This window comes from Phaethon lepturus, unplaced genomic scaffold (genome assembly GCF_000687285.1).
Source record: "Phaethon lepturus isolate BGI_N335 unplaced genomic scaffold, ASM68728v1 scaffold7757, whole genome shotgun sequence".
Classification (NCBI taxonomy): Eukaryota; Metazoa; Chordata; class Aves; order Phaethontiformes; family Phaethontidae; genus Phaethon; species Phaethon lepturus.
The window spans coordinates 11,618-27,165 of record NW_010549747.1 but is presented as its reverse complement, the minus strand read 5'-3'; the positions used below and the strand labels follow the sequence as shown (position 1 = coordinate 27,165).

Genomic DNA, 15,548 nt, shown 5'->3' with positions numbered 1-15,548 from the left:
CTTCTAAAGACTTAAGTTACTAAATGATCTATTGTTCTGTCTTCAAATCTTAGCTGTCACCATGTACAAAAATTGTAAATTTATTATGGCCACTACTACTCTTAAATTGCAGTACAGATTCTTATCCATGTTAAAACAAGTAGGGACAGATTGTACTGGTCTCCTCAATACTGATCCTGCTAAGGTTTGTCTTTAACAATTATTTTAATTATAGACTTACTCAGTTTTTACAAATAAAGAATAATATTTTGAAATGTTTTCTGAAGTAGTGCTTAAAATATTTCTTAAATAAATTCAACAGAATAATTTTGTACACACTTGAAAAAACAATACACACTAGATAAGGAAAGCAGTTCTCAATAAAGCAAGCTGTTAAAAAAAAAAATCAAATGTTGTCCCATATCTTACATCCTAGTGAAATGATCAGTCCAAAGTAGCACAGATTTTATAGCTAAAATTTTTAGATATGCAGTATAATAGCTAGCAGCTGTAGGGAATGCTAGAAAATGCAGTAATACAAGTTGTTTTCTACATGATTAAGTCTTGCCTCTTACCTCTGCCTCTTCAGCTGTTACCCTATTCCCCTCTCTCCTCCTCCCACACAGTGTCTCTCTTCTCTTTCATCTAGTATCAAAACTAGACCCACTAGCTCACCCTCCTGAGGTTTTTCTCTCTCAAAAAAGTTCTTACCCTCATCAGTCAAGGAGCATGCTCCAATTTACACATTAGATGAATAACTTGATCTCAACTTTTCTCAGGGCTGGAGCTCTTCTCCAGGGCCAGTCATCTTCCCTGGGCCTGTGTCACTTTCATAATTTCTACTAGAGCATGTATTTATCAAGGAAGGGGTAAAGAAAGAAGACTTAATTTCTGAAACTTGAGGTTGCCAATATGGCTAATAAGATTATATACAGACATTTTAAAAATATACATATTAACACACATACACACAGACTTCTTCTACAGCGCCATACTTAAGTACAGAATTTCATCGTTGTTGTAGATCCTGTAGTGTTTGCACAAGGAAATGCTGGCACAGATAAAACAGCGACCAGCTGAAATTCTTAAATAATGTAATCCTGTGAAGAAGAGCTCTGCATCATCTAGCTGTAAGAATACAGGTTGCCCTGATGGACTTAGCTACACAGGATACTGTTACTGGCAGAAGAAAAATACACGTATCATGAAAACAGACAGAACAAGATTTATTCTCCCTTTTTTTTTTCTTCTGAGAAAACCTTGCTTCAATATTCATGTAAATCCTTTGCAATTAATGTCACCATTACAATTGCCAAGTAACTGAGTACAGTGATTTACTAAACTGGAACACATTCCACTTGTTGTGAATACCTACTAAAATCCAAATAAAAAAACCTTTCACATAAAAGTTGTAGTAGAAACTACACCAAACTTTCCGATTTAAGCTAACAGCTGTTCTTTAATCAGCTTTTCACCGTAAGAACTGCATAATGTCAGCCGGATAGTCACATGCCAAATTCCATTCCCACTGCACCTGGAATTTCAGGATTTCTTCAACAAGTCAGAAACCCGAAATAATTTCTTAAAATGAACTGTCAAAGGATAAAAACAGAATCTCTGAGTCAGTCTCTTCCCTATCAATTGCTGACACAAATCATACTTGACAATTTTTTTTGCAGTCTTCGTCTTCAACAACAAACTCTGAGAATACAGGAATGTCTTTTAAATCAATGATAACTAATTAAACTCTCATTTTAATTTTCCAGAATACATTCATCTTGATAAACTAAAATTATAAGGTTTGTGTTTTGAACAATTTTTTTCTGATAACATTATTGTGTAACTGAATTGTCAAAGAATTTTTAAGAGTCAAAGAAATACATTCAAAAGACCTCAATGTGGTAAATGCACTGTTTCAAAAACAGCTAAGTTTGCAGTTTTATCTTTTTTGAAGAGCAATATAAGGAGAAACTTCTACTTCCTCTTGGTTATGTTTTTATTCAACTCTTCCCTTTAATTAAAATATATAATCTTATATCATCTACCCATAATGTTGTTTAAGAGTAAAGATACAAAAGAAGCACTAATTAAATTGTTAGATAACCATTATAATGATTTCTCATTGTGGAAATGTATCGTCATTTCTGAGCAATGGTAACATGATAGCATCTCACAGGACTTCAGCTGATGCCAAGCCTGTTCTCATTTTCCCAGTCTCACTTACACAAATTAGCCACAGGCCCCACTGACAGTCAGAGAATCTCGTTCTTTATGTTTGGAAATACTCCACTTTTGTCAGATCTTTACCAGTGAGGTCATAGTAAACGGATCGATGCCAAATTGCCACGGATCTCCAGAGCGTTTGTCACAAGTTATGGATTCTTGCTATCTAAAATCACCCATCTGCTCAAAGGCAGTATACTGAACCCTGACTCCAAAAGGTTTATCAGTTACAACTTTTGAGTGCTGAAACAAAATCCAAGACCAGTCACTTTAATTACAGCCTTCACATTAAGACAGAATGTGTGCCTGTGTTATACATGGAACCAACATGAATTTGCATTAGTCTGCTGCTGTGGATTTTACTTTTTTATTTAGATTCCTATTACGAACTCCAAGATAAACTGAAACTAAGAAAACTCAGCTTCACATACTGGCTAGCAATGCTCTCTGGTGAGTGACCTGTACTCAAGAAAGAATACTCAACCCTAACGCTAGTCTCTGTCATTCCAGGAGTGAGAAGTTAACAGAAGACATGAACACCAAGCTCACAAATGTTTTAAATATATATTACATAAACAATTCTGAAAGAGTAATAAATTTTTTCCATTCTCTACAGTACAGAAAGAACATGCCTACTGTTGTGAAGTCTCATGCACACTGACTTGAAGCAAGTCTTGAAACATGGTCGAATACACTTCAATGAGTTGCACTTTGGTCAGATGCCAGCACATAATAATTTCATATCAGAGCTACCTCTACAATAAGATTAAATGCTACTCAGTACAAAAGGCATTAACTTTTAGTTCTCACAGCAGCATAAAGACCCATTTAATGGAGATTGCTATAAACAAGATATTTGCTTTCATTCCTCAAAGCTTCTTGCATTTTCCAAATGATCATCAAAAACATTTATTGAATCAATACATAGTCAAAAAGTTGTTTACAAGCCATAACGCAACATATGTATGCTATTCATTATTATGTGCCTACAAATGTGATTCATGGCTGTTTAACATAAACAGTATGCTTGCTCCTATCATGCAAGAAGGAAAACACATTTTTAACTAGAGAAGTGTAAAATAAAGGGAATATTTGCCAGATTTCTCTTTCCCCCTCCCCCAAATCTATGGTAAATATTCCCTGAAGATAAACAACAGGAAAGCAAAAGCTGGAATTACTTGGCTTCACATTTGGAGTGCCCTTCATCTCCCATCAAGATTTCTTAACTGAAAGTATTTTACTGTATTTTGACTCTACATACCATCAATTCCTGTGGAATTTAAAATGTCGTTTTATAATTGAGTAAGTATTATACAGGGCAGTCGCTTGAAAAGATGCAAAGATATTTTAATGCAAATATATACACAACACACTACACATAAATTGTTTTCCATCCCTTCCTTATTTTTTTTGCTTTAGGGTGTTCTCTAAATCCAGCTCGTAAGTGACCCCTTGTGGTAAGACACCCTCCCTCACTGTATAAAGCTGTATAAAGAGCCACAACTGCATCCAGCTTTTGAGAGCAATAAGAGATTCACGGTGGTTTTAATGTAATGCCAACACTGTTTTAGCTCAGCTGGGCAAGGACACTGATCAATACTGGGGTCTCAGTGCTGGCGAATGCGCTGAAAATACCTGCAGCGTGCCAGGTTTTCTTCAATTAACAGCTCCAGGGAGAAGTCTGAAGAAACTTTTAGAAGTGAACAAATTAAGGGATAATTTAGCCTTCTAATACTTAGAGAAGCCAGCATGAACAAAGCTCAACTGTCAGTGAGATTCTGAGCCTGGACTACTGAGTTAGCACCCGGGAAAAACCATCTCTATTAAACGCTTTAATTCTGTCTTTATAGTTTCATAGTTGTTCTGCACTATAAGATTGGTTAAAAAAAGCAGCCTCTAAGCAGAGCGCCAGGAAAGCCTAGTTTCCTGTAACTGTGTCTCACACTTTAACTGCAATAGTCCTCATTGTCTTTTTCTCCATGCCTTCTACATACAGTCACTATTACTATTTCCAGTACCTCCCAGACCTTCTCTTCTCCCTCTCTCTCCTTTCTCAACAGGGCCAGCTAAATGCTTCTCAGCAGTATAGGCAAAAGGTTTTGGGTTTGTTTTTTTTTAAGAACAAAGCAATTTTTCATGGCAAGATGCCAATTTAATGACCCTCACTGATCCAAGGAAGCTCTTTTTATCTAAAGGGAGCCAAGAAAAGGCACTCTTTTCAGCCTCTGGAGAGGGAGGACTGCTCCTGTTTCTAGGCAGTAAGACCAGCAAGGCTCCAGTCAATGGCAGGGACCTGAGAATCCAGAAAGCATTGCCCTTCCTGGCACTCTTCCCTTATTGGGAGTGAGGAGGTGTTATTACAGGAAGGAGCCAGTTCAATATTGCACTGATGTTCTTTCTGGAAGAGCAGTGTGCTACTTCCCTTGTCATGCTCTCATCACCTCTTTCGGCTATGGGGAAGAACACAAGTGTCAGGCAGCAAATTTGCAGTTAGCTGTTACTGTTCATGTCATTGCAGTTCCCCATAAGATCACCTATGCAGTTACACATAGAACAGGTATCACTCTACCACAGCTACCCCGAATCTCCCATACCTCAAAGCTCCCATGACACCCCTTTTGTCCCTTCACAGCAACACGCTCAGTCCCTCACAAGCACCTGCCTCTCTACTGCTGCTTGCCCTGCCAGCTGGGAGGGCAGCAGAAGGTGGTGGGTATTTCTTTCAGAGCAATGTTTAGGCAGACTGGCAGTCCCAGTAGCATCTCTTTATTGCCAAGCAAGACTGACAGGCTGCCTTGGCATTATCACTAGCTTTGAAAAGCATCCTGCCCTGGGCTGTATGTTATAGAATCTCAGCTTCTTTTAAGCTTTTACCGCTACCAAATACTTGGAACCCAACAGTTTAAAAACTTTACTGAAGAACTAGAAGACAAAAAAAAAAAAAAAAAAAAAGAAAAAAGAGACATGCTTAAATATACAGTACTTATTCCATGTCTGTCTACTACACAACTGTATGACAAGTTTCACAAAACTGCTTACTGAGGTACAAGAGAAAATATCACTGAGAAACAAGAACCAGTATCTTGGTTCCCATCTGCAGATTTTCTTTTCTTTCCCTTTCTCTCCATCCTCACTCATGCTGTACCTACCTTCAAGTCCCATAGTTCATACTCCCTCTGTATGCTAGAGATGGTAAGGACAGAAAACAGAGGAGCATCCCTCCTCTCAACTACTCTATTAAGTTACCAGAAATTAAGAAATTACCCTGTGCTTGGTAAGTCACAGTAACTGACCATAATCATTCTCTTAGCCATTCACAAGTGTGCGTAAAACCGTATAATCTTAAATCTCTACAATTTATTCTGCCATGCCATTGACTTCTCTCTTCTTATGACCAGCACTATCACGGAGCTGGTGCTTAAAAAGCCCTACACAGCCTAAGCACTTCTGAGACTGGCCTTTTTCTGTGCTGAACCTGCAGACGATTTAGCTGGCAAAATTCTTGCCTCTGGAAGCGGGCACAAACCAGGAATCTGCAGGGACTCACACCTCCGTCAGGGTGGCAATTAGCTCTCAGGAGAATGGTTTTCTGCTTTCCTCTGACCAAGAGAGCTCTGAACTGTTGAATCAGGAGATGGTCCCTATGTATCTTTATCTTGAGTGCTGATGGAGACAAAAAAACCCCACCCAAAACACTAAAAAACCCCCAAACCCAAACAAAATAGGAGCTACAGACTGTCAAACAACCATCCCCTCGTAGAGGGCTATTCCTTTCAGAACCACACACTTAAACACCAACAGTAGGGACTATTATTAGAATCCGGACAGTGATACAGAGCGCTTTTCAGTGACTGACAACAATGTTGAAATAGTTTTGGTTTATGACTGGTGTGACCCCTCTGGGTTTGCAAGTTTTCTTATAAAGAAACAAAAGTTAATTTGAGGAGGGGAGGGGAAGAAGAATACAAAACAAACAAAAGCAAATCTACCCTCCCTGCACACACATGCAACACAAAGTCTTGCAAGCCAACAAATGACTTGGAATTTATTACGGAAAAATAACCCTAAACACATGGAGTTAAATTACAAATATTTTTTAATTGATAGTACTTTGTTATTAGTCCTTGGGTTAAGTTTTACACGTAAATTCTTCAGAAGGCCACTTAAGAGAAAAAGCATACTACCTGTCAGAATGCAAACGATTTGCCAAATGCACTGCATTGCCTAACCAGCCTAGTAGAAACACAGGTTTTAACAGCAAAAATAGTTCCACACATGGCATACATTAAAGCCATTTCCCCCAAAGAGTAAGCTGTTCCAGCAAATACACATTTTTACTGGTACAGATGCATTTACATTGCTGTATCTATTTTTTTTCCTGAAGCAACTTTACCGTAAAAGACATTTTCATTCCTAGCCAAGAGACAAACTGGAGCTTTCAAGTACAAAGATTTCTGGCAACAATGCACTGTTCATTTAAAATAATACATATAATAGGTCAAAAAAAGTAAAAAATGTTAGACACAAACTATTTATCAGTGATCAACAGAATCCTTTCAAATGTCTCACATGGTGTGCTTTTCATTCAACATTTTACTGAGCTCTCAGCTCTTTTCTGAGCTAAAGCAAAGAACAAATTTCCTTTCTGAAATAAACACTTCCAAAGGGCTCTTGCTTTTTGTCCTACTGGCTAAAATGGCAGAGACGATGCTTACAATTTGAGGATGATAGGAGAAAATAAGCAAGCTGCTTATTTTGTAGATTATACATTTTTGTTTCACTTTTAAAGAGAAAAACTTGGATAGCAATAAAGTTTTGGAGTTTCAGTATAACTATCTCTGATTCTAGCACTGGAAATTTTCAAAAGTTTCACAGTTGAATCTCAGGTTCTACAATACACATTAATATGCATGGAAATATTTCAGCAACAATTGTCTCAAAATGTACCCTGAAATCTAGGTTCATTATAGTGTTAGCTGAGAGTTCAAATTTCCCATCCTCAAAGAAAGATTTATTCAGGATAAAGTAACTTCATACTCTCTTTGCTGACATAATGGACTTGGAATTTAAAAACAGCTGATGCTACCACAGCATCAAAACTGCAGCTCAAGACATGTAAATTTGGTCCAACTGAACTCTGATTGTGCTGTAGTGTACTGAGTTACTCAAATACACAAAGCTGTCTTCACACTGCATTACCCTTGTGAGCGCAGTACTTTGTATCTCAAAGTGTCCTTAAAGGAAAGTTTTAAATTCAAGAGGTACGTTCACTTGTACTTTTTAATTATTCTGCCTCCAACAAACAAGAGTTAAAAGCTCCAACTTCAAGCTTCAGCCAATATGTTTGTATTGAGTGTTCATTATTCTAGAAGAACATACTGTTTAAAAGATGGTTACTAGCTGAGCCAAAGTAATGAAGACTGATTATATTTCATCATTTGGCCATCATCCATTTGGAAGATACTGAAAAAAGTGACTCAGCCTAACACAGCCTGAGGAGTTAGTAGTCAAGTTTAAGAGGATTCAGATCAGCAAATGCGTGGGTGTAATATACTTCCTAATGGAAATAATCACTATTTTGACAAATCTCTCTCATTCTTCAAGGAGTGAATTCTTGTTTTGAAACCTAGAAGATGTTATGCTGAAACTTATGGCAATAAAACACAATCCTAGCATTTATGTCTGAAAAATTATCCTTTAAGATGGCAATGTGAAAGAGTAAATATTTGAGCTTTTTAAGTCAAAGCTGCAGAAAAAATCAGATCTGTATGCTTGAAGCTGCCACTGAACATATGGGTGCCAGACAACAGGTTTACAGCGATCACCATTTCTTTCAACACTGAGTTCACTCTGCACCACAGTGACACAGAATTTTCTTCTTACAGCAATGTACAAGTCTGCAATTTACTTAACTGCTTTATACCAGATCAAGGAAAGAAGAAAAGAAAAAGGTGCTATGTTTCAATATCAATAATTGTCTCTAAAATTACATTTAACACCAACAAGTTGTGCAAATTTAAATAAACTTTTAACCAGCAAGTAACCTGCCTTTCATACTACATTGCTCTTGGTTCAAACACTGTTTTCATTGTTGCTGTAGCACTGTATCAATATAATATGAATTTTCCCCAGTTAACTGAATTTAAAAGTGTCCATATGTGTATATCTGAAGAAATCCATACTTTCAAGCCTTAGTGCAAAAAAGTCTTGTGATGAAAGAGTTGCCTCAAGTGCTGTTACTTTCCAGGCCCCCAACCTTATACTCTATTTACAAGAAAGGAGATCAGGAATAAAAAGTGCACACTGTCACAGTAATCATTCAACACCAACAGCAGCGAGCACTAGCTGAGGATTGACTAGCATAATTCTACATGGTAAGTTCTAGACCTCTTAACAGGTGGACATTATCATCCATTATTCTGATACTAGAGCTTTTATTTAAATTCAAAGCCATAATATTACCAGAATTTCAATCTCAGACTGGTAGAGCCTGTGGATGTTTTAAGAAAAAGCCAGGTGAAGAAAAGAAACACAGAAGGAAAAAAAAAAAACAACCAACAAACCACAACTTGAAAATCCCCAAGACATGTGAATGAATCACAGTAGTAACGTTATTTGAGAACTGCAATACACACAAAAATATAATACACCATATTTTTTAGTTTGACATCTCAATCTGATATTTTAACTTTCTACTGACAAGTAACAAAAATTGTTACCCCAAAAGTGGTAACAATGTGATCTAGTTTCCATTGTTTGGAAAGATATTCAACAGCTGAAGTAAGATTCAGGGCTTGTTTAGTACAGCCTCCAACTCATCCTAACTCCAGCTTGAAATCTCTGCCTGTTTTAGAGCAGTATCAGCAGCATAAATCTAGTCTGGCTAAGCTATATGCAGTCAATATGTCACTTTTTAAAAGTCAAGTGTCATTTTCAACATAATTACTGTCAAGGTTTAGAGATTTATTCCCAAGTCTCCTACATTCCACCCTAAAATTTTCTTTTCATGTGCTGAAGGCAAAAAGTGCATTACAAAATTTGTAACTCCTCATGAGATATTAACATCTGCCTTTCCAAGTCTTTTTTCAAAGAAAGGGATGCTACATTCAATTTTAATTATGTGTAAGGTAATTATACCTTTGCTTATTTTTTCATACATCAAACTAGCTCCGAGTTTTTATGATATATAACTTTAAAAAAAAGTAATAGATAACATATAAGAAATCCTGGACACTTCAAGACAAAATTCAACTCTTCTCCCTAGAATTAGCTTTTTTTTTTTTTTAATTTAAGGAATTAAAGAAATCGTGTCCCCAAATTCTAAAGGTACACTGATTTTCAGAAAGCTAATGCCAGTTCTGTGCATATTTTATCAGATTTTTTTAATCCATGTAGTAAGACTGATTTTAAGATATATGATAACCATACAAACTGGAAACTAAAACTTCAAAATGCTAATCCTAAGGAAAGAAAAAACCCAATTCCAATCCAGTCCTCAGAAGCAGCTGAAAATTACATTGCAAAAGGCACCATCTAAGACCCAGAGAGTAGACAGGAAGGTCTGAAAGTCTGAATAATCAAATTTATACCAATCAGCATAATAGATTTTATGGTATTATTAACAGCATTGCAACAATCATGCAAAAAGACACAGATTGTTCAGAAATTGTAGACAGAGGAAAAGACAAGAGAAGCTATTTATTCATATAATAAAGTTGAGGAAGTTTTATTTGATGTCCACCTACTGTAAATTACAGATCAGAAAAACTAACCAAAGTAGCACTTTAAATTTAAAGAATTTAAAAATTACAAAAAAAATCTACATTTTTTCTTAATGGAGTAGAAAATGCAGAGCAAAATCAATTATTATTTCTTCCACATAAGAAAAAGGAGCCTGTAGTTCTTAAAATTAATTAGAAAAAAAATGACAAGGTTAGGTCTACCAGTGGTTTTTAAACATAATGGTACAGATGCAGTCTCCAGTTTGGGGGTGAGGAATCATTAGTGAACTGCCAACTCTTAGAAACAAGGAGAAGAGCATTTGCCATTCTTCCATTTTTGGAACAACTTTTGGCCATTGAGCTTGCTTAATCATTAGTTGACTCATTATGACATTCCTTATTACAAGGAAGCATAGGAAAATCACCCAAAAATCACTTGCTGTCAGTGAGCATTACTTGGATAATCTCTCAAGGAAGGAATATACAATCCAATACATCCCCAGTGACCTGTACTGGACAAGCTCTCCGTAGAAATAGTGATAAAAAAAGAAGGAAGTTCAAGACCACTAGAGCTTGAAAGACAGTTTCCTCCATTTCCAGTACTACTGACTCTCTCTGATCTTAAACAAGTTTAAGTACTTCCTCAAATTATTCACCTGTCAGGTACATTTCTGGTATCTCTTTGCTCTCTAGGAAAGCAAGATGACCTATGTAGAACATTATGTATGTTAGAAAGCTGAACTATTACATACTCATTTAATATGCTATCTCTTCTTAATATTAACTCTAGTTTGTACACCCAAGCTGCAACTTCCTTTCACACAATATTCTAGAAGCATGTCATGGCTAAAGCAAAAGACATTGAAACAATGACTACACATACAAGCACAGAAAAACTACCATTAAAAAAAAAACCTGCAGAAAAACATTAAACCCTCCCCTAATTTTAGTATAAACTTTAACTATGCAGTATACACTGCAAAAATATCTTTAATAGATGGCCTGCAACCTGTAATATGCCACTAGATGGCAAGTTTGGATAGAAATTAGCTAACTTTTTAAAATTCATGTTATGTTTGAAAATTGCAAGTGCATAGGAAAAAAAAAATCAAGAAAAAAGAGTGAAGGAGGAGAACAAAGCAAGGAAGAGTTCAACAAACTGCCAGTCTTCTGTAAAGACGACATTTAATATTAGTCAAAAAGGCTAAATGGGTTTTAGTTTTGTTTCCACATCAGCCACACAAACAGATAATAAAGTCTTACAAATTTACTGCTCACAGGCAGGGAAGAACTTGTTTCTTATTTGGTCACAAACAGCAGCACTGACTGTAGTAACTGTGAGAATCCAAGATCTGGAGGGAAGCAGCAGAGTTAAGTCTTGGGAACGCAGATTTCAGCTTATGCAAGGACTTGCTAGTTAGGATTCCTTGGAAAGCAATCACAAAGGGTTAGGAGTACACAACATGTCTATAGGAGAATGAGAAACCTGTAACTACTTAAGAGAGATAAAAGAATGACAGAGCCAAATGCTTCTTAGTGCCAGACAATATAATAAAGCATCAACAGCCATAAATCACAGCTTGAGAGGTTCAGGCTGGACATCGGGGGCGGGGGGGGAATATCACTAAAATGGTACAGCAGCACTGGAATGGTTACACAGACAGGTTGCAGCCTGCAACCGTTGCAGGTTTTCAAGATTCAACCAAAGGGCATGGCTGACCTGATCTAGTGTTGGCAGCAGTCCCGCTTCAAGCAGAAGGGTGGATAGAAACACTTCCAATAGTATTTTCACCACTGTAAAGCGGAGACAGATCTGGCAGAGTTTGGCACACATGAAAGGGCAATCATTCAAGGGGAAAAAAAAAAAGCTCTCTGCATCTTGCCTAATTTTGATCAACTGTTAAATCCAATCCAAGTTGCTAGACAAGGGCATTACTTAATGCACCAGTAGAAAGTTTTGGCAGTATCTTCGGAGGCAAAAATCTTCAAATGCAGATTGGAATTTACAGATACACCTAAGTAATAGTAGTTTAGTCAGTTTGTCTGGATCTGCTACTGAATTGCCTGCCATACGATAAAGTCACATACAACGTATTCACAATCTATAAATTGTGCAATGCTTATCATACCCACCTTCCAGAGTATTGAACAGTGTTTTGAAAAGGACAATCAAAAATATATCCAAGTTATTTAAAAACATTCAGCTATAATACGTCAGTTTGCTCACTGATTGATCCTATAGCAAAAAAGGGATGTTATATATGATAATGCTGGAAACAGGCATCCAGGAATGAGCTTCTATAGTCGAGTTCCTCTAAAGACAGACAACTCATTTCTGTGCTAATGCAAGGGTGGTACAGAAAAGGAGCAGGAATCGGACAAGGGAGCTAACAGCAAGTAGTGATAGCCCTATATGGGTTGGAAACAACAACCTCAAAGAGCTTAAGTAGCCTGTATTGCTTTTTAATCACCTACTGCTTTACCCCTTCAGAACAATATAATATGGTTCTCATGTATTTGCAGTCATACTTAAAAAAATAAATTAAAATTACTGCTTTATATGTTCTTCACAATTCTTCATAGCAATGTCTCAAATTGAGAAGTACAGAATAGTCAGCTAATTATTTGATTTACAGGAAGACATTCTATTTCCAGGATACATATACAGGAACACTCCTGTATCATGAATAATACAACATCCTCAGGAATAAAGCTCTTATTGTATAATCACATACTCTTCCCTACTCACTCGGTCTTTCACTTTTGGTCTGCCACACCACTCTCCATCATTTGGGTTTGATCTTTTGTTGCCAGCCTACACAGAACTTTCTGCCTTGTTTTAAAAGAAAAACAAATCGTGCCTTTTAAATCAGTTCTTTCTGCAGCTTACCACAGCCTCTGTTTTAATATTGCAGAAGCACGCAAATAAATATAAAAGTCCTTAACAGAAATCTAGCAAATATAACTGAAAAGTTAGCCCTGCACAATTTCCCCATGGTTAAATTCAAAAGTACTACTAGCATGTAACAAAATAGTGACAGAGTAGAAATTAAACTTTTTGCTTACCTGTAATACATATGCAAACCTAGCCAAACAAAAATACCACATAAGAAACAAGGTATATTTAAGAGAACACTGAATTTCTCTTGTAAGGTAAATCTCAAACAACTGAAATGTAAGCAGAAGCCTTACCTCATCAGAAGAGAGAAGGTGAATCGGTGTTAACATAGGAATTTCACTTAATTCACAACTCAGGCCAAGTGATACCAGGATCTCCTTGAGAACTTCGTATCTCTTGGTATTGCTTATCTTAAGCAAATTAAAATCATCTTCAGTTTGGACATCCATAGAATTGATATCCAGTTCCAAGTGTGCCTGGCAGGATATGTGCAGAGGGAATAAAAAAAATTTTGTTGGTATTACACATTTTAGCATGACCCAGAGAGATAAGCACAACAGTGCCAAAAGTAGCTTTGCGCTGACAGTGGTTGCCGAACTCCCCAGTGTTACTAGTGCAATTTAAAAGTTTCTCATGTCTTCATCATATCTACACAAGTGGGGTTTTATTATCCTAATAAACTAAGGATTACCTATATATTTATAGTTTACGATACAGGAATCACAGTTGTCAGTTACACTACAATTTTCTCTGAAAGCTACGCACAATATCCCTTAATAAACTGGGCTTCTCCTGGAGGAGTTGTTCAAACTTGTATTTACTAACTTAAACTTCTGCTTTTCATGTCTACTAGCAACCTAGAACCAACAGCAATATTGGTCATATTCTGGCTTGCACAAGAGCAGAATTACATTAAAATTGAAAGAGCTTTACCAGAGGTTACGCAAGATATGTAGAACTCAGGTTGAGCAAGTTCTTATAGTGTCACATGAATTAAGTTGCAATCAGTGCAAATAAAGAAATACTTCTGACTGAAAGAGAACTAAGAACACCAGAACACCACCTCGTAGAGAATCACTTCTCAAGGCTGAAGTAGATGCCTAAAAGTAGAAAGGGGGGGGGGGGGGGGGGGGGAAATCCCTTCCAGCCCTCCTTTTTGGTTTGTTTTTAGTGGGATTTTTGTATTTGGTGGTTTCTGTGCCTTTTCTTTTTTTTTAAATAAGTGTTCGAAGCCTTTGTAGCCTACTATAAGCATATTCATTTAATTAAAATCACAAGCTATTATTTTTGTTCATTTCTCCAATTTTGCACATTTTAATGATGTTCTTCATCTTTCAAGTATGGTCTGCTCTATTGAAATTCAGGGAAATATGCTGAAATGGTGGGACAGGGACAGAAGACTACAGAAAAAAAAAAGGAAACCACAAGCCTGTGACAGAATATTTAATGACTGATGTCACTGTCAGTCCCCTGAAGAGAAAACAATAAGGCTTTTCAAATCCAGACTGGAAGTCATTTAAAATTATAAAATGACACACTAATCCTTTTAATCTGATTTTTGAAGCTATACTGTAATGCCCTTTTTCTGGGGAAAACCTCTGCAGTATTGAGTTTTACTATGGCAGAAGGGTCAATTTAAACGGTACAGCAAAGCAGGTTTTATGATGGAACTTGCAGAAACGGATAGCAACAGTATCTAATCAATTTTCTAGGGCAAGCATACAGCACATGGGTGGCAGAGCTTCATACATAAAGCTATGAACATGCTACTATGTATAACAGTTTCCAAAAAGCTAACATCTAACCTGATAAACTGGTAAGAGACAAAAGCACTTCTAAGAAAGCCGATGAATATTTCTGAATTACATAATTGCTAGAAGAGTGTATGCTATCTGATACATGAGCAGTTAAATTTGAGTGCTCTGGGCTCCTGAGAAAGTTCTTCTGTAACTAAAATATTGGTAAAAATAGGTCCTAGAATCTTCCATAATGTTTTTTCAGCTATGTCTCCATTATATTCCTCATCTACTTAAATACTGGTAAATAAATCTTGCTCTGCTTTTCTCAATGTGTTGCTTGAAAGCAAAGACAGAGTAAGGGAAGTAATGTAATTGCAACAGCCATGCTAAAAAGAAAATGTTTACCTCTGCTCCTACTGAGGATAACTCAAAACGTGCAAGTTGCCTTCAGGCTCATTTTAAAAGTTTTACTATGAAATGGCTAAAATGGCTCTAGATTTAATAGCACAGGTGGTACACCCAGGGACACACATACTTATGGGGCATAAACTGGCTTTTCTAAACTTAATGGTACCTCTTATCAACCTTTGTATCACTCAAAACATTCACAAAACTAAGATACAAAGGGAATATAACTGAGAAAACAGTAGCAATACTAGCGAAAAGAAAACCAACAGACCTAGATCAACAACAGCATTTCAGCGCAGTCAGAGACTAACCTTTATTGTGTAGTTACTCGGTCAAGCAAGAATTATACAGCAGCTTTTCTAGGCATGGCATGCAACATGTAATAGAGGCTAACTCTAATTCACTAGTCAGATGTCCAGAAATGCTGGCTACCCTAACCTTAAACTTTAAGAGCAGGAGTCTTTCAAGTTTCCTGTGAGATTCATTTTACATCCTCTCCTGACTCTCTGTTTCACCATAGTTCATATTTTTTTAAACGATGTCTCTTTTTTTATCTTGTCAGTATAAGCTTTTGCCCCA

General features: G+C 36.7%; 1 protein-coding gene across 1 annotated transcript in view; it reads right to left on the bottom strand.

Moving 5' to 3' along the window:
* Positions 1–15,548, bottom strand: part of HLCS (holocarboxylase synthetase (biotin-(proprionyl-CoA-carboxylase (ATP-hydrolysing)) ligase)) — a 118,413-nt gene that overhangs the window by 94,611 nt on the left and 8,254 nt on the right. Inside the window, exon 4 of the mRNA XM_010290355.1 lies at positions 13,116–13,298. Within this exon, the coding sequence (XP_010288657.1) occupies positions 13,116–13,298 (183 nt within the window). The remainder of the gene's footprint in view (positions 1–13,115; positions 13,299–15,548) is intronic.